Source organism: Sporobolomyces salmoneus, assembly GCF_050403485.1.
Source record: "Sporobolomyces salmoneus JCM6883 DNA, S_salmoneus_JCM6883_v1_ctg5, whole genome shotgun sequence".
Taxonomy (NCBI): Eukaryota; Fungi; Basidiomycota; class Microbotryomycetes; order Sporidiobolales; family Sporidiobolaceae; genus Sporobolomyces; species Sporobolomyces salmoneus.
Window position 1 is genome coordinate 283,390 of NW_027481158.1, and position 17,612 is coordinate 301,001.

At 50.9% G+C, this 17,612-nt stretch overlaps 7 protein-coding genes across 7 annotated transcripts; 6 read left to right on the forward strand and 1 right to left on the reverse strand.

The window, feature by feature from the left end:
• Positions 1-332: 332 nt before the first annotated feature.
• Positions 333-2,234, forward strand: JCM6883_006920 (uncharacterized protein; the record flags this gene model as incomplete). The annotated part of the gene is made up of 5 exons (XM_076629418.1): positions 333-540; positions 617-711; positions 774-918; positions 999-1,355; positions 1,432-2,234. The coding sequence occupies 5 exons, from the start codon at positions 333-335 to the stop codon at positions 2,232-2,234; spliced, it is 1,608 nt and encodes a 535-aa protein (XP_076490540.1).
• Positions 2,235-2,639: 405 nt separating this feature from the next.
• Positions 2,640-4,223, forward strand: JCM6883_006921 (uncharacterized protein; the record flags this gene model as incomplete). The annotated part of the gene is made up of 1 exon (XM_076629419.1): positions 2,640-4,223. One exon carries the CDS (start codon positions 2,640-2,642, stop codon positions 4,221-4,223), a length of 1,584 nt encoding a protein of 527 aa, XP_076490541.1.
• A 226-nt stretch (positions 4,224-4,449) lies between these two features.
• Positions 4,450-6,449, forward strand: JCM6883_006922 (senescence-associated domain-containing protein; the record flags this gene model as incomplete). Its single annotated transcript, XM_076629420.1, has 4 exons — positions 4,450-5,662; positions 5,731-5,940; positions 6,013-6,101; positions 6,183-6,449. The coding sequence occupies 4 exons, from the start codon at positions 4,450-4,452 to the stop codon at positions 6,447-6,449; spliced, it is 1,779 nt and encodes a 592-aa protein (XP_076490542.1).
• A 472-nt stretch (positions 6,450-6,921) lies between these two features.
• On the forward strand, positions 6,922-10,698 carry JCM6883_006923 (glycoside hydrolase family 47 protein; the record flags this gene model as incomplete). The annotated part of the gene is made up of 10 exons (XM_076629421.1): positions 6,922-7,247; positions 7,361-8,154; positions 8,220-8,797; positions 8,881-9,066; positions 9,140-9,342; positions 9,429-9,486; positions 9,557-9,671; positions 9,737-9,926; positions 10,012-10,111; positions 10,186-10,698. 10 exons carry the CDS (start codon positions 6,922-6,924, stop codon positions 10,696-10,698), a joined length of 3,063 nt encoding a protein of 1,020 aa, XP_076490543.1.
• Positions 10,699-11,274: 576 nt separating this feature from the next.
• On the forward strand, positions 11,275-14,228 carry JCM6883_006924 (uncharacterized protein; the record flags this gene model as incomplete). Its single annotated transcript, XM_076629422.1, has 2 exons — positions 11,275-13,845; positions 13,899-14,228. The coding sequence occupies 2 exons, from the start codon at positions 11,275-11,277 to the stop codon at positions 14,226-14,228; spliced, it is 2,901 nt and encodes a 966-aa protein (XP_076490544.1).
• Positions 14,229-14,505: 277 nt separating this feature from the next.
• Positions 14,506-15,931, forward strand: JCM6883_006925 (tetratricopeptide repeat protein; the record flags this gene model as incomplete). The annotated part of the gene is made up of 7 exons (XM_076629423.1): positions 14,506-14,529; positions 14,734-14,845; positions 14,905-15,089; positions 15,172-15,269; positions 15,362-15,404; positions 15,465-15,612; positions 15,681-15,931. The coding sequence occupies 7 exons, from the start codon at positions 14,506-14,508 to the stop codon at positions 15,929-15,931; spliced, it is 861 nt and encodes a 286-aa protein (XP_076490545.1).
• A 483-nt stretch (positions 15,932-16,414) lies between these two features.
• On the reverse strand, positions 16,415-17,588 carry JCM6883_006926 (uncharacterized protein; the record flags this gene model as incomplete). Its single annotated transcript, XM_076629424.1, has 3 exons — positions 16,415-17,036; positions 17,094-17,157; positions 17,225-17,588. 3 exons carry the CDS (start codon positions 17,586-17,588, stop codon positions 16,415-16,417), a joined length of 1,050 nt encoding a protein of 349 aa, XP_076490546.1.
• Positions 17,589-17,612: the final 24 nt, after the last annotated feature.

Below are 17,612 nucleotides of genomic sequence, written 5' to 3' on the forward strand. Positions count from 1 at the left end.
GTTTATAGTCACCCCACTCTCCTTCGTTCATCTGTTGTAGTAACAGTCGTTATCGCTCCATCCCTCTCTTGCGAGTTTTCGGCAGAGAATCCCGAAAAGAATGCGACGCGTTCGGTGAAGCGGTTGCGGCATTCACTCACCCTCTCTTCTCTCTGCTCTCCTATTTCAACGTCATCGAGCGCACTGACCTCGATACTGACACACAAGAAAGGTCTGAGCTTGCCGTTACATCGCCTCCCCCTCGTTCGTTCGCTCAACAAACCCACTCGCCCCTTCTCTCTCTCTTCTCTTCTCCCTTCTTCCCTCGCCTCTTCGTTTCACTCGCCTGAAGGATGGCATCCGAAAGTCTAGAAGAACGTGAAGCTATCGAACAACTACCAGCTTCGACTCTCTTCAAAGGAATCTGTTTCTCTATTCACGGAACGAACCCCGGTCTGACCGGTTCCCGCCTCACTCGATTGATCAAGAAACATGGAGGGAAAGTGAAGGAGGTATTGGGGAATGCTGATGTCTCGATAGTGGTGCTCTCTGGTCAGATCTGTGAGTCTCTCTCCCCTCCTCAGAAATGACTCGCTCTCGCTCCTCTCTCTGACTAATCGAGTGAATGAGAGGATAGGGGGTAAACAAAACACGGCAGGTGCAGATCCATTAGTCAAACTAATCATGAAAGCGAATGAAGATAACGCTTCAGAGAGTGACGATGAATTGAACGTGAGTTCACGCTTCCCTCTTCTCCCTCTCTTGCGAGCTGACTCTGGGAATCCATTGAGCAGCGCACTTGGATGTTGGAAGTCAGTTGGGTCTACGCTTCGATCGGGAAAGGGGAATTGATGGAAGAACGAGAATACGATTGGGATTTAAAAGCGAAAGAAGCCAAAGGGAACAAACAAGCGAAACGCAAAGCTCAGTTGGAGAGAGGTGGGTCCTCTCCTTCTCCCTCTCTCTCTACTCTGGGCCCCAACGTCCAATCATTGATCCACTCCCTTGTCGTTTGATAGAACGTCTCGCGAATGGAGGAGAATCGGCGTGGGGAAGAGGAGAACGAGTGAAATGGGAGAATGAACAGAAATTGAAAAAGGAAGAAGCTGAAGCCGCTCGATTGGCAAAGATGGAAGTCGATCAGAACGCGATGGATGGATTCTCGGGATTAGCGTTCCTCAACAACGACAACAACAAGAAGTCGAAGAACGAAAAGGGAAAGGACAAAGGTGACTCGGATTCTCCAATGGAGATCGATTCGAACAGGGCTGGATCCGATAGCGATGAGGAAGAGGTTAAAGGGAAAGGAAAGGGTAAAGCGAAGGAGAAGTCGTTGAAGAACTTTGGATTCGAGAAGAAAAAGGAAAAACCGAAATGTGAGCTCTCTCCCTTTCCTTCTCTCTCCCTTTCCCCTGTCCTCTGTCGACTGACGCTCTCGTCTACTCTCTACAGCTGCGTATCGCAAGAGTCTCATGTCCGATACGGACGAGTCAGAGTCGGAAGAGGAGGAACCTCGTTCGAAATCCTCTCTCAAGAAGAAGCTCGCTTCATCCTCCAAATCAAAATCGAAACCTTCCACCTCCACCTCCTCCTCCTCCTCTTCTAAGACTGCCGACAAGTCAAAGTCAAAATCAAAGAAACCTACGGAAGAACTTGAACTCTCTGACGCTTCCTCCTCCGACTTGTACGTGATCGAACCCGTCAAGTCGGACGAAAGGAGGAAGAAGAAGAAAGGATCCGGTTCCAACAGCAGCAACAAGAAGGTCGAAGGATCGTCGTGGGGAAAGAAGGGAAAGGAAACGGGAGCGAGTAAGGGAAAGAAAGGAACGCGTGAAAACTCGAGCGAGGAGGAACGATCGAGTACTGAGAAGGAAGATTCCGACGACACTCTCTCCGATGCCCGTAAACGTAAACTCTCGAACATCTCGAACAAGAAGAAGGGCAAGGACGAAGAGGAGGAGGAGGAGGAAGTTGTCGCGAAGCCTAAATCGAAGATCACGCTCAAGACTCAAACCGTCACGACTACGACGACCAAAGCCAAACCTCGTCCCTCCGCTTCTTCCGACAAGTCCAAGTCCAAGTCGACTACCTCCTCGTCGAAGAAAGAGAAAGTCAAGTCTGCGTCGTCGGGTTCGTCGAAATTGAAAAAGGGAAAGGAGAAGCAAGCAGTATCGAGCGACGAGGAGAGCTCTGAACCTGAACAGCAGAAGTATCAGAAGAAGAGGATTGTGATCAGTGACTCGGAGGAAGAGTAGGAAGGATAAAATAGTAGTTCTCGCTTGATTCAACCAATGCTTTCCGTTTTTCGTTTTCGTTCAACTCCTCTTTGCTCTTCAAGTTTGTGACTCTCTCTCTCGTTCCTTGATATACCTTCTTCCCTCTCTATGTGTAAACGATTTACGAAGTTCGCCTTTCACGAACCTTGTCAGTGCTCATTGCGAGAGAAAGAGGTTTTCAACTCCAACTCGTGAATTTGACCTTCCTTCCTCGTTTTCGACGTGTACTGTGTTCTACAGACCAGCAACTCATATCAGGTACCTATATAGCCCGAGGAAAGCGATAAAGAACTCTTGCGAAAAACACGGCCTTGCGAAACTTTTCCGCGATCTCTCTCTTCTCGCTCAATCTATCACGCCACTTTTCAATCTTCGCGCCCACTCATGGCGACACTACTGTCCTTACCAGTCGAACTACAACTAGCGATCACCTCCCACCTTCACCTTTACTCTTCCTCCGTGCGGCCTCACTCTTCCCTCATCTCCCTCTCCCTCACCTGCCAACACTTCCACCTCGTCCTCGCCCCGATCATCAATTCCAAGATCCACTTCACCGATCCAACTCAAGTACATCGTTACCTCGCGGCGACAGGAGGAGTTTGGAAACACGTTCAATCAATCACGTTCGGAGACGGGTTCTCGACTAGTCTCATCGAACGAGTACTCTCATTGGTTAAAACTGGGGGCTCATCGAATGAAGAAGAACGAGTGGTTGGCATCAACGAGCTTCGTTTGAAAGAAATGAAACTCTCTCACGATTCGTCGTCGTCGTCGGTTAACTGCTGCTCTCTGCTCGCCGCAATCGATTCATTTCGAACTAGTCTACAGACTCTAGAGTTGGATCTCTCGACGAGGGAAGCTGCTCCTGCTTTCGTCGCCGAAACTGGAAGTGGAAGGGAAGAGTTTGAGCGAGACTCTTTCTCTTCCCCGACCTCGATGCAACTCCGCTCTCACTCTCAACAGAGACAGAGACAGCTCGGAAGATTCGTAATGAGCTTGTTCGAATTCGAACGGTTACAAAACCTCAAATTGAGTCGAGTGGAATTCACGGAAACGTTAGCGGAGATTAAGAGTGAAAACTCTACCTCTTCGAAGTCGAAGATCGAATACCTCGAACTCGACAATTGTATGATATCGGAGGAAGTATTGGTGGAGCTAGTCAGGATGACGAAGGGAAGATTGAAAGGGTTGGTGTTGAGGGATTGCAGGGGATTAACGAGTAGAGGATTGGGGAAGATCGTTTCTTCCGTTGGCGACACTCTCGAAACTCTCAGAATCACCCTACCTACATCATCTTCATCTTCTTCGAATCAACTCTCGTCGTCATCAAGATCGTCACCAGGTCATTCCTCCCCTCGTCGCTCACCGTCTCCGCCTCTTTCCTCCGCTCCTCTCGAGTTCTCCCTCGATGGACTACTCCCCCAACTCTCGCATCTCATTTCACTCACTCTATCCGGTCCACTCTTGTCCCCTCGAGCCATCAAATCACTCCTTCTATCATGTCCTCTTCTTCGCTCGATCAATCTCTCGGAAAATCGTCACCTGAGTCCCGCCGATCTCCTACCTCTCCTCTCACCCCATTCTTCACGGCTATCGAAGCTCAAAACCCTCACGTTCTATCGCCCGGCCGTAGACTCCTCCGAAACTTCATCCTCGATTTGCACGTCTCCTTCGAACTCTCCATCCTCCTCCCCTCGTCTTCAACCTCGACCAACCCCTACTCCCACGACCCTAACTCGACGAGAAGAAGACCCGGCCGTGTTACTCGAGTTGGCGAGTCTAGCGATTTCGAACAACGTGAAATTAGTCGGGAAAGATTTCGAACGAATCGAAGAGAGGTTGAAATGGGCGTTCGAGACTATTGGTCAACAATCCACTACAGGAACAGGAACGAATGCGGTAAGCGAGACTGGTGTAGGAGAGACTCAGACGAGGAGGAGGAAAAGACCGGGGATTTGTTCCAGTTGACTTGAGCTCAGATAAATTTTGTCGTTTAGTGTTTGGGGTTTCTTGTTGGTTGTTTTTGTTGCTTTATTGTTTGTACGCTCTCACTGTCGTTGTCACTTGATACTTTGCCTCTTCGAAGAGAGTCCATTTCGAAAATGAGAGCGAAACGAGGCGATGCATTGCGGTTCAGTGACGAATTTCAGAGCTTTCTCTCTCTTCTCTTCCTCTCACCCTCTCGACTGTAGCAATGCCGCAAGGACGCCTTCTAACGATCCCTCGAGTCTCCCTATCCCTCCTCTCCTCCGTCAACGACTCTCCTTCAGATCCTCCACTCTTCACCGGTTCCCTCTCTCTCGATCTCTTGGACCTCCCACCTGCACTACCCTCTCGCCTCAACAATAACGCCACTTCACCTCCATCCTCGTCTGCTTCTTCGTTGTACGATCAACCGATCCCTGGTTCATTCCAGCAATCTCGTTCACCTTCACCTCGGCCATCGAGCCCCACTCCGAGAAAGTACCTGAGATTATCACTCACTCTCGATGGTGAAGATGGGAACAGGGACGAAGAACCAATCTTTTCGATGCCGGTCGTTCCGGATTCGCATCAAGTAGGAAGAGAGGTTTCAACGTATTTGTTACCCAATTTAACGGGTTCGGATCCTCTTACTACGTTCGAATCAACCCCAGGAGGAGGAGGATCAGAGAAGAGACAACAACAACATAACCAGAACGGATGGATCAAATTGGAATTACCGAGGGAAACGGGGACGGAACATCGAGAATATTTCGAATCGATCTTACAACAAGGAGCTGGAACTCTTTCTTCGCCCTCTTCTCCTCCACCGTCATTCGAGTTCTTGGAGAGGAACCAATTGTATGTCGTTGATGAGTCGACCGGAAGAGTTCTTGGTCAATTAGACGACGAGGGAGATGCGACGACGGGAGGAAGGATCTCGTTGGAGGAAGATTCGGAACTTTCGAATGGAAGAATGCACGACGATAACACAAAGATCTCTTCCTCTGAGATCGATACGTTCAACCTAGATGGAAAGGAAGCAGTCGTGATCAATTCCCTCACTCCTTCTAACGACTCTTCTTCGTCGAAACCAACTTTCAACGCCTCTCGTTTCTCAGTCAAACCTCTCTCCGCCTACTACTCCCCCGCTCCAAACCCCGACAATTCGACCATCATCTCCGTTGGAAACTTCATCTCTCACGGCTTGGTGATTGGTTCCTCGCTCATTTCGCAAGGGTTCGAAAAAGGTGCGGGACATTATGTTTCGTCGAGACCGGCAACTCAGAGTCCAATGGTGTTCAAAGATACGACGAAGAAGAATTGGGAGAATAGTAGTAGGTATACTCAGAAGGCGGCGATGTATTCGGGTCAAGCGTCAGGGTATGTGGGCAAGTTGGCAGGTCAGGTTGGAGATAAAATTGGGAAAGCTACGGGATTACAGAGTCAGTTCTCTTCCACGCTTCTCTGTATGGCTTTCACAGTGAACTAATACGATCTATGTCATGGGTAGGTAAACCTGGAAACGGAGGTCAAACTCCAACGGGATTGAAAGGACTCGTCGTGAAATCCCTCATCGCACTCAATACCGTCGGAGATCATCTCGATGCCTCGGGCAAGACGTTGATCGAGAGTGGGAGCAAATCTGCAAGTCAGGTAGTGCACCACAAATGGGGAGGAGAAGCAAGAGGAATCAGTGATGATGTTGGTTCGAGCGTTAAACGTCAGTTTGAGATTGTGACACTCGCCGAGTGTTGTGATCGCTCAGACTGACGCTATATTTGTTCGTGCACAGATTGCGCATTGGTTTATATCGATGCTCGAGGAGTCACTCGAAGAGCGCTGATCAAAGCCGTCGGGAAAGGAGCTCTCAAAGCTAAAATGGTACGTCTCGGTTCCACTCAGCCACTCTGCATACGTTCCGCGAGCCTGACTGAGAGTGGCTCTCCGTACTTTGAATGATAGGCGGATGGTTCTCAGTTATACTTGACGGATTCTTCAGCTTCCTCCGAGTATGAGCTACAACAAATCGAACAAGCCGCTAAGACGACCGGTAGTGGTCCGACGCCTTCTTCATCAGTGACCAATTCGACGACGAAGACGAACTCGACGAATCCGTTTGACGATCGAGCGGGAGGAGCGGGAGGAAGAGGAGGAGGAGGAGCGATCAGTTCGCCACCCTCGTATAGTTCGAGTTCGGGAACGACGTACGGGGATAGGAAGAACCAGTAGGAAGTAGTATACACAGCTTGACCCTCGACGAGCTGTGGTCGGGGGTGGGAGTCGGCTTTTGTAGAACTTATCGATCGATTTTTAGTGTTTGTTTCTTGTCACGACCACACACGCTTTTTACTTTCTCTTCACTCTCGGACCACGATGACTGCCGTATCGAGAACGTCTGGCCCGTCAGATTAGGCGAACAGCGACGTCGTTCCTTGCTAGCGAGTTGCGAAGAACTCGACACGAGCGCGACTGAAAGTGAAAAATTGCGGTCACATCGAAGTTTTGGCGCACTTTTCTCGAAACCCATTGCAGCTTACAGTCAGTGTCGAGGCCTGTACAAAAACGCAGAAATATCACCTCTCGAGAAGCCAAGGAAGCGAAGCGAAATTCAAGGTTCGGGGTTTGTTCACTAATTCCGCTCGGCTCTCTATCACCTCGTCCTCAATTCACTCTCTTCGCTCGCCTGAGATCTAGCGGGAGGATGGGTGATCTAGGTGGTGGTCGAGCGTTCTCTTCTTCGACAAGGCATCATCATCATCAAACTAGCACTTCGGACTACTCTCGTATCCCTACGAACGACTCTACGGCGAACCTCTTACCCTCTACTAGATCTACAGACCATCCTTACAACTGTGACTACGAAGCCGGAGTGAATGGACACGGTCAATTCGGAAGAGTGAACTTGAATGCGGAGGGGGACTCATCGAATGGTTCATTCACGGGCGCACTGACGGCAGCGACGAGGTTGAGAGGGACTAGACAGAAGTTGTTGTGGTTGACTGCGGCGGTTTGTTTGGTTTATCTCGTGTGAGCTTTCTCTCCTCTCTTAGTCTGAGCTCTCAGGCTCTCTCTCCGATTCGGCTTCTCACGACTCAGGTTACCCTTTCACTGACTTGATTCTCGCTCCTGCTCGATGGTAGTCATGTGATACGTTCCCCAGAAGACGACGGTCATCTATGGCATCCCCATCCGTTCACTTCCCCTTCTTCCTCATTCTCCGATTCCGACGCTTCTCTCCAGGCTGGCGATCTCGACATCTACGAACCACCCTCTTCTCCTCCATCATCTCACAACGCACCAGACAAGGAAGCGACCCTAGATCCCTCTCTCATCGACGTATCCGCGTTCGTTCAACCTCGTCGAAAAATCCGACCTTCATCCCCTGACCCATGGGAGGACGTCCCCCATTTCGCCGGCAAGGAATGGTTGAGCCCTGAAAGATTTGGAGACGACGAGAGCGGATGGAAAGGGATGAAGGATCCCCCGAAGAGGGAAGGGTACAATTCACCCCCTCCTGCGAAATGGTTATTGAAAGCGTTCGAGTTTGCGGTCAAGGTTATGGAGAAGGATTGGAAAGGGATGAATATGGGAAAGGGGGCTGAGTGGGATAAGAACACGGGGAGGGTAAAGATGGTAGAGAGGAAATGGATGAAATGGGTTGGGAGACAAGGATGGAGTTTACCGATGGGGGAGAAGTATAAAGTGAGTGAAGTGGGATCGAATGGACGGAAAATGAAGAGAGTGCAAGTGAGCGACGAGGATGTTGAGAGGAGGGAAGGAAGAGAAGAGTTTGAAAGTAGGGAGAAGGAGAGAAGGGAAAGGAGAGATTGGGTAAAGAGAGCGTTCTTGCATGCTTGGGAAGGGTATAAGGAACATGCGTGGGGTCATGATGAACTCGCTCCAGTGTCGAATCTCTGGAGTGATAGGTACAACGGTCAGTTTGAGCTCGGACACGAAAATCCTTTTGGTTTTCGAAGCTGATTCTCTGTCGCATGACAGGTTGGGGAGCTACTCTCGTCGATAACCTCGATACTCTACTCATCATGAACCTATCTCACGAATACAACCTCGCACGTCAACACGTCTCCCAAATCGATTTCACCTACCTCGTTCCCGCTTCATCTCGTTTCTTCTCCACCGACCATCTTCCCCCTCTCTCTTCTCTCGACGTCACTCCCGATCCTAACATCGATTACGACAACCTCCCCAACTCTGAAGGAGAATCCGAGAGTGCTCCGAATAAATGGATCAGCCAACGTTTACAAAGTTCCCTCTCCCCTTTCTCTCCCACAACAATTCCTCTCTTCGAAACGACGATCCGGTATCTCGGCGGCCTCATCTCGGCATACGATCTCTCCGGTGGTGACCCCTTGATGCTCGCTCGAGCGAAAGAATTGGGAGATTGGTTACTCCTTAGCTTGAACACGGATTGGGGACTAGCCGTACCGAGGTACAAGATGGGGTTTAATCCGGATGGGGGACCGAGTGGGAGAGCCGTGTTGGCAGAAGTTGGGAGTTTGGGAATGGAATTGATTAGGTTGAGTATGATCACTGGGGACGAGACTTACTACATCGCTGTAAGCTCCACTCTCTGTCTCTAACAGCAGTTCATTGAGTGTCGAACTGATGAGGAAACGAATCGGAGTGATTTTTTTGTTAGGCGCAACGAGCTATGGACACCTTGGAAACTCGATTCACTTCAGCCGCTCCAGTCAGTTCGTCGGGGGGTAAGATCCGAGGGAGACTAGGGAGTTTGTTACCGAGTCATATCAATCCTGGACAACCTGGGATGGTTCAAGGTGAATACACTTTTGGTGGATTAGCTGATTCTTACTATGAATACCTCGTGCGGTTCTCCCTCTCTGTCATCGCCTCAAACGTATAGAACCGTTGACTGATGTAGTGAGGGGATCGCGCAGATTAAACAAGCTCAATTAACTCGATTCTCGAACCCTCAATTCTCGCGCATGTATTCGGAAGCTATCGATTCAGCATACGAATACCTCATCAGACCGGTCGAATCGATCCCGGGGAGGGAACACGATTTGGTAACGATTGGAGCGATGAATTGGGGCAGTTATAGACATGAATTACAACATTTGACTTGTTTCGCTGGGGGCATGTGAGTACTCTTCTTCGCTTTCCACCTCTCTCGTGTGCGTAGTATGAGGTTGCAAGTTGACTCACTCACGTTTCGATGCTGAATAGGCTCGGACTGGGAGCTCGATTGATGGATCGACCTCGAGATCTCGAAACTGCGAAAAACGTGAGTCTTTTCTCCTCTCTCTCTCTCGTATTCGTTTCGACTGACGACTTGAGATCTCGACATCGTCTAGTTCACGGAAGCTTGTGTCTGGGTCTACGAGAGTAGTACGACTGGAATCGGTGGTGAACAAACGACTTTTTACGATAAAGACGATGTATCTCGATTCGTCGCCGTCAATAAACCTGGTGCGTCCCTCTCTTTTTTAGGTTCCCTCGAGCTAGCCACCTAAAGAGTTGTCGAGTATGCACAGACGGCACGACAATCCAACAACCCCGAGGCGATCCGATGGGAGTTCGAACCGCGAATCGAAAACAAATCGGTCGACCCGAAACGATCGAGAGTGTCTTTTATATGTGGAGATTGACAGGGGATCGGTATTGGCAAGATAGGGGTTGGCAAATGTTTACGAGTTGGGTTGAACATTCGATCACGGAATCTGGGTTCGTCTCTCGCACTATCACTCTCCGCGGGCGCAATTCAGACTACGGGCAGTGACTGATGAGTAGGACTTGGTGAGTCGAACAGGTTCGCGACGGTTGGAGATGTCAATACGGTACCGGTAAGGAAAGACGATAGTATGGAATCTTTCGTAACGGCGGAAACTCTCAAATACTACTACCTACTCGTAAGTTTACCACCTCCGCCGTTCCCTCGGTATTCGGCGGCGACGGCGAGACTGACTCGTTCATTCTCTTTAAGTTCTCCCCTCGCGACTACTTCTCCCTCGACGATTTCGTCTTCAACACTGAAGCTCACCCCTTCCTGATCCCGAAACCTCCCTCCTCAATTCGACCCTCCCCTCTCTGGACCGGACCCGAACCCGCTCTCGAAGAGGAAACGAACGGAGGAGGGTTCGTCTCTCAAATGGGCGAAGGAACTTGGGTCCAGAAATGGGCGAGAGTGATCCAGGCTTCGAGATTGGCGGAATCTTATAGGAACGAACCGCAGAAAGCGGGTTGGTTCGGAGGAGGAGGAGGAGGATTTGGAGCGAAGGAGAAGGAGGAAACGGTTCAAGCTGAGAAACCGGTCAAGTTTAGGAAACCGATTCGACCTAGTGAGGAAGAGTTGGAACAGGCTAGGAAAGCGATGGGAGAAGGAAATCGAGCAGCTGGAGCTGGTGGAGGAGCTGAGGGATTCAAGGAGGAAGCTTGGATGGCGGCGGGAGGAGGAGGGAAAGGGATGGGAGGAGGAGGTCCTCCACCGTCGGATTAGATCGACACAGACACTTTGTTTCTTACTTGCTAACTCTTTTGTTCATAGTCTTACGTCCTTACGCATTGTCTTGTGCTGCTGTATTTGTTCTGCAACCCGAGCTCGCGGATGTTTTCGTTTAAGAAGGGGAAAGTTTTGCGCCTCTCTCGACGGAATCTTTACGCGTTCGCTACTCGTTGTACTGAGGTCAGTGATAGCGTACACACGTTCGACAAGCCATTGCGATGAAAGTTGAGCGAATTCGGTCGTTTCGAACCGAAAACTTTCGACGCGTGCAGTTTGTTTACTCTGAACTCTCTCACCTCATCGACACCTCTCACCGACCTCACGACTAGCAGTACACGACACAGCATATCACACGAAGCTCGACAATCCCGCGTAAGGAGCGTCGCAGCTCTCCAGCGTCCTCGTTAGCTTCCGAACCGTTCCAAAGTTTCTTCTCCGGCAACCTCATCACTCGCTCAATCACTCAGCACCTGACTGCCTTCAGTGAGTACATTCCATCCAACAGAACGACTCTGAAGTAGCTGACGACTAGGGAGCTCAATTCGAAGGGACACAATCGTTTCATCATCGATGGCAGTTTCGGCTCGACCATCCTACGCTACGACTCATGGTGGAGACGAGTCACACTACGCATCAGCACAGAGCTACTTGCAAGATACAACTCAGGAGGAGGAGGATCAGGAGAGCAACGAATCGATGTGGACGGCGCCTTCTTCTTCGCATCATCAACGTTTTTATCAAGACGAACGACCGTCGTCCTTCACGAACGGTCATGGAGAATCGAGCGTCGAGATCCTATCGACTCCCGCAAGACGTCCTCCCTTGACCGCGAACCTCTCTTCTTCAATCTCGACAAACTCGAACGATTCTTTGTCGTCTGGAAGTGAAGTCGACTTGTCAGGTCCCCTCAGTTCTCCCTTCTTCGTCCCTCCACCACCAGCTCGATCAACTCGAACACCTCGACGCGACAACAAGGAGAACCGCAACTCTCTCTTGGCTCCGACTCCTCGACCGAATTCACCTCTTCCTCCTCTCCCTCCAGCTAAGTCCACCGCTCGACACCTTCGAGGTCCCTCCAATACGACAACGACCATGTCAAACGCACCTTTCCGAGCTCCACCTCTGACAGAGCACAACTCGCTCGCGGCGTTCCAGGCGGCTCATCGACATGTGATCGATTCGATACCTACGACTTCGGAAGATTCTCATCGAACGAGTAGCGACGTCGATCTCGATATCTCGTTCGATTACGATGCGAGAAAGGATACTTTCTCGGACGAACGATCTGGATCTCCTTCGTCTGGTTCGTCGAAAGGGATATCGAGTAGTGAAGAAGAATCGGGAAAGGGAAGTTTGGAAAAGTTGGAACGGGAAGTCATGAAGGGAGGATGGGTCGGGATTGAGATGTCAAAGGGACCTCAAGAGCATGGAATACCGGAAGGACAACTCGTTAGGAGCGGGAGTGGGAAATTGGTTGGAGCGAGGGCTTCGAAAGCGAGGAGTGCGTTGGATCTTCGAGCACAGTTCAAGGCGGCAGAGTTGGAGAGACAACAGCAGGAGATGCTGAGTACGAGGGAGGAACAGGTCTCGATCGTCGTCATGGAGGAATCGATCGATCGGGAAGAATGGAGAAGGAGGAACGAGATCCGAGCTGGAAAGAGACCGGTCGAGGGAGAACGAGCTGGAGTTGATCACCGGATGACACTCGAGACGCAAGTTCGAGCTCAGAGACGTCGTTCTGCGGGTTTCGGATTCGCTTACAACAAAACGGAATCTCTTCACGCGCCTCCTCCCCTTCGTCAACCTCCTCATTCGGCTCCTCTCGCTTCCGAACCCGTCTTTGCGAATCAACAACAACAGAAACCCGCTCATCAAGTCGTCGACCTCAGTCCCTTCTCGGCTGAACTCGATCAGGCGAAACGAACGAAAGCCTTCCCACTTCCTTTGCGACTCAATCCGAAACGATCCTCTCTCACAGCTGCGACGACGAATTCTCCCTCTCCGAAACTCGCCGGTCACACGTTCCATACGGCAGGTTCCCGTCAATCCCTCATCTACTACGATTCCGATGTAGCTTCTTCCGAACCGTCACCACTGTTCGACGAGCACTCTGACGACGAGGGAGGAGGAGGAACAGGACGAGCCATGACGAATCGAACGGCTCCTTCGACTCCAAACGATACGCCACTCTTCCAAGAATGCTTCTCGGATGAAGAAACGACACCACCCCCTCCTCTTCCGCACAAAGATCGCGAAGAATCTCTCGCCGGTCTCGGGTTCGACTTTGACATCTCGGAGACTTCTCCCTCGTTGTCGTCGCAGACTCGTGATCGCGAGGAGTTCCCGGTCGTCCCTCTTCGTCGAAGATCTCTTCCTCCTGTCGCTCCCTCACCCCCGACAGTAACGACGAGAAGAAGAATGTCGAACCGCCATATGCCGATCCCTTCGCTCTCGATCTCTCCGCCAACAAGGACAGCAATGAACGATCTCCCGCTCGAAGATATCCTCGAAACGGACTCGTCGAGGTCTTCTCAGGATTCTTCCGTCGACCCTACCGTCTCTCCCTCTCGAAGGATCTCTCGTCGACTGTCGAGCTCGAATCCAGGACTAGCGGGAATCGGAACTGGAGTCGTGAATCGAAGACAATCGTTTACGAACCCCCAAATTAACCAAACATCGACTCCGACGAACGACCGCGGCGGAGCGACGATCATCACTCCTCAGCACTTACTCGTCACTCCCTCAGCTTCGGATAGCTCGAAACCGAGAGGACTCAGTTCGAGTCCTTCGTTCTCGTTCAGTCCAGCTCCTCTCCGACTCGTCAAAGCTCAACTCCTCCGAGCTGCCGGATACCGCTACGACCATGTTCCAACCGCTTCTCCTCCCCTCGACTCTTCTCCCTCCCTCGACTCCCGTGAATCGATTCAACACGCAACTTCTTCACCAAGGAAGATCCCTGCGACTCCTCAACCACCTCGATTGAACGAGAAACCTCAAGCAACGGTGATTCCTCAAGCACGTGGAGGGAGAGTAAAGAGGAGGAACCGGGTAGGGACGACGTTGGAGGAGTTGTCGGATCTGTTGAGTAGTTCAGCGGAAACTTGGATCGATGAAGTGATCCCAGCGAAACTGGCTTTCATCGTACGTCTCCTTCTCTCCCGCAACGTCACTTGTCGCTGACACGCTTCTTGTAGGCTGGCTTCCTGTTGGGTCCGTGGTGCTGGATCATTGGTGGATGGTACCTCCGACCTCAAGACGGCGAACTCCCACAATCTCGCGGAACTCGATGTCGAACCGCAACTTGCAACTGCGGTCGAATCCTCCGGGGCTCTACGTCTCGTCAACAAGCACAACATACGACGACCTCGCGAAAGGGCGAGAAAGGAGTTAGCAGGGAACGAGGAGAAGACGATTGGGCTGGATTGGACAAGTGGGTGTTTGGGAACAGGGTCGCCGCGTGTGGAGGTGGAGTAGGAATCGCGGTGCTCGTTGGAGTCGCGATTTGGGCAGCTGCGAGCTCCTAAAGGAAGCGAAAGTGGATTTGTGCTACAGTATTTCTATTCGATATTTCATTCTACCTTACCTTTTCTGTTCAGTCTTTTTTTCATATGACTGCATCCTCATCTGTCTATCATCTGTCATACCATACCTACTGCATTTGGAGTATTGCCTCGAAAGAAGAGAAGGGAGAGAGAAATACGCAAATAAACTCGCGATGTTTCTGAGGTCGGACCTTGCCTTCCTTCACCTCACTCTAATTCGCCCTATACGCCCACCATACCGAGCAAATATAGTGCAATCATGTCTAGCAAGGAAGAGTACCTCGTAAGTCTGCTCGTTCGGCCGCTGTTGCTCTTCATCAATCAACAAAGACCTCCTCCTCCTTCCGACTCTGCTACGTCTCACTGCGCCTCCTTTGAACTACTATAAGTCCTCGCGAGCTCATCTAGATTCACTTGCGGCGATCAAGCTGCTCAGACTCGATGACGAAGCGCTGACCTCTTCGCCTCGCTCGACTTGAATCAACAGGCGATCATTGCGAAAGCTGTCGCGGTACGAGAAGGAGGCAACCAAAAGTTCAAAGATGGAGATTACCCTGGAGCATTGAGGGATTACTACACCGTTCTCTTGAGTTTACGAGGTGAGCCAATCTCTCCTACGGTTTTCATCTGCTTGAAACGTCAGCTGAGTCGATCATAGGTTTATCGGCACCTCAAGGTCTCGAGGGGAAGATGCAAATCTTCATTCCTCCGAAACCGCCGGTCGATATCCTTGGAAATGCTCGAAAAGAAGAAGGAGGATCGCCGAAGAAGAAGGAACAAGCGAAGGAGAAGAAGGACAAGGAGCCAGAAGGGCAGGACCCTTACGAAGTCATCAAACAGGCTGTACGTTCACAGAGCCGTTCGCTCAAGGTTGAGGAGGGATCAGACGAGCTGACTTGGTCTCGTTCGTTTGCGGGTGCTATAGCTCTTGAACACTCACATCAACTCTGCAGCGATTCACATCAAATTAGAACGCTGGCAACGTGCCCTTCAGTGTGCACAAGAAGCTCAGAGGATTGACGAGTTCGTCTCTTGCTTTCTCGTCTCGAGCTCGTTCGCGTGGACGTTCCTGACTCTTTCCTCAAACTCCTCCTCGCTCCCTTTCGCTTGTACAGGAAGAGCCCGAAGGCTGCGTTCCGTGAAGCTCAAGCCAGGCTTGTAAGTCCATCTCATCCAATTCTGCCTCCCGTTCCTACGAGCTCATCTCCGCTTGCACAGGGTCTTGGACAAATCGAGAAAGCAAAGACGATCTTTGAAAGGTTGCAAAAGACTCTCGGACCCGACGCAGGAATCACTCGCACACTCGCTGAGATCGAAGCGGAGGAGAAACGCAAAGATGTTGATCATCTCAAGAATTCGAAACTCCGTCCGTTTCTTTCCTCTCCCCTTCCCGAGGTTGTCTTGAGACTGAAGGATCGATCGTTGACCGGATAGGTGGATTCCTCCATAAGCCTACCACGAAACCTGAAGAAAAAACGGCTGAACAATCGTCTTCTTCTGCGCCTGGTATTGCTCAACCTGCTACCGCCTCGGCGTCCTCATCCTCTGGGACTTCGGAATCGACTCTCCAAGCGAAATCTGATCAAGTCTCGAAAGAAGCTGAATCGGTAGCTCAACAAGTCAGAGACGAAGTTGCTGTGAAACAAGCTCAACAAGCTCAAGATCAACCTATGAAAGATGCTTGAGACACCTCACTTCCGCAACTCGTCGTTCTCGCAAACCCAAAATACCCATTTCGTTTCCTCGTTACTTTTTACCCACTCGCAAATCACTCGCAATTTCCTTCTAGTTCTCGTTCTCGTTCGTTTCTGGAATCCACGGAAGTCGTTCTTTCTCTTTCATTCGTTCTGTGACCTTCTTCCTCGTGGCTGGCTCGCAGGGAGAGAATATGGTTCGATGATTCAGTCCATTTCGGAAACGTTAGCAAAATCGCGGATTCTTCAGCGCGAGGAGAGGGTCTGCTGTCGAGCATTGGGATTGACACTTGTTGAAGCCCGTCTCTCTGATGCAAACGTCATAGACAAAGTCGTACTGATTACAACGGGTAAGTAAGACACAAATCTGCAGAAACTCGGTCCTGAAATCGTCCAAGCTCACTTTCTCCTTTCCTCATCGTTGCTCGCGCCTCTCCTCCTCGACTCCTCACTGCATGTCCCCTCGGCGATACCTCAAGCCGAATTGGAATCATCGGTGTCCGGGTGATCCTCCTTGTCCTGTTCCTCCGAGTCCTTGCCTTTGAGGTGTTCAAAGAAACTTGAAGGCGCAATCGAACGACCGAGTTCTCCGTCGAAGCGAATAGCAACTCCAAGGTAATCGAGGTACTCGAGGATCGTCGTTTCTGACTTGAGGAGACGACGTTTGAGGGTGGAAGGAAGCGCGAGATATTCCAGCGAGTACTTTGGAAAGTTGTCAGCGACTTCTGAGAGCTGGCTGAAGACCGAGACAATCTCGTCGACGGTGGAGAGACGAGTAGAGATGTAGACGACGGCGTACTTGTCGGAAGGACGAAGAGAGCCTGCCTCAGTCCCATCAAGCACAGCGAGGTGTAAGAGGTCCGGGAAATCGTCGAGACTTCCGTACGAGGGCGAGACGAGAAGCTTCAGCTCGGCGAACAGGTCGCAGTCGCTCATGAAGATGTGATGGAGATTGTCCAGATCGGCCGGGGGAAATCGACGGAGTAACCTACGGCGGGGTTCTGGGGCGGTGTATGTGACATCGCAGAGGACGAGTCTTTCGAGGTTCGGCAAGTATTGACGTTGTAAGAGGGTGCGTAGGAGGGTGTGTCCTCCTCTATGCGAGACGATCGAAAGGTCCCTCAAATTTGCGAAAGTGGCGGAATCGAGTTACGAATTGTCGGTCCAAAGAACGTTCGGATCTTCGACAACGTTGTGAATGTAGATTGAGTCGACCTCTGCTCAATTCCATAGAGGATCAAAAGAGAACGCAAGGGACAGAGACAAAACCAAGCAAGAACTCACGATTCGAATCTACGAGACAACCTTCAAGGAGGTTCTCAACGCATTGTGCCTCTTTCTCCTTCTTCTCTCCTTCTGACAAGCTTGCAAAGTGTGCCTTCAAATCTCCAACTTCCTTGAATTCCCAGGCGTTCCTTTTTCCAACGATGTCGACCCTTTCAACTTGAAGAACATCCTCCTCACTAGCACTCAAGATGAACTGGTCGAGCTGGCGCCATGACTGGATAAGGATCGAGCGGTAGAGGAGAGGTTTGGCGATAGTCGAGAGGAGTTTGCTGGAGCGGCAGAGGCGAGCGAGTTCGGGTTGACCAAGGTCGTGAGAGAGAATGTCGTGGATCAACTCGTTAGGTAGACAGGCCTTGGACATCCTCGTAGTGTGTATCCGAGGAGA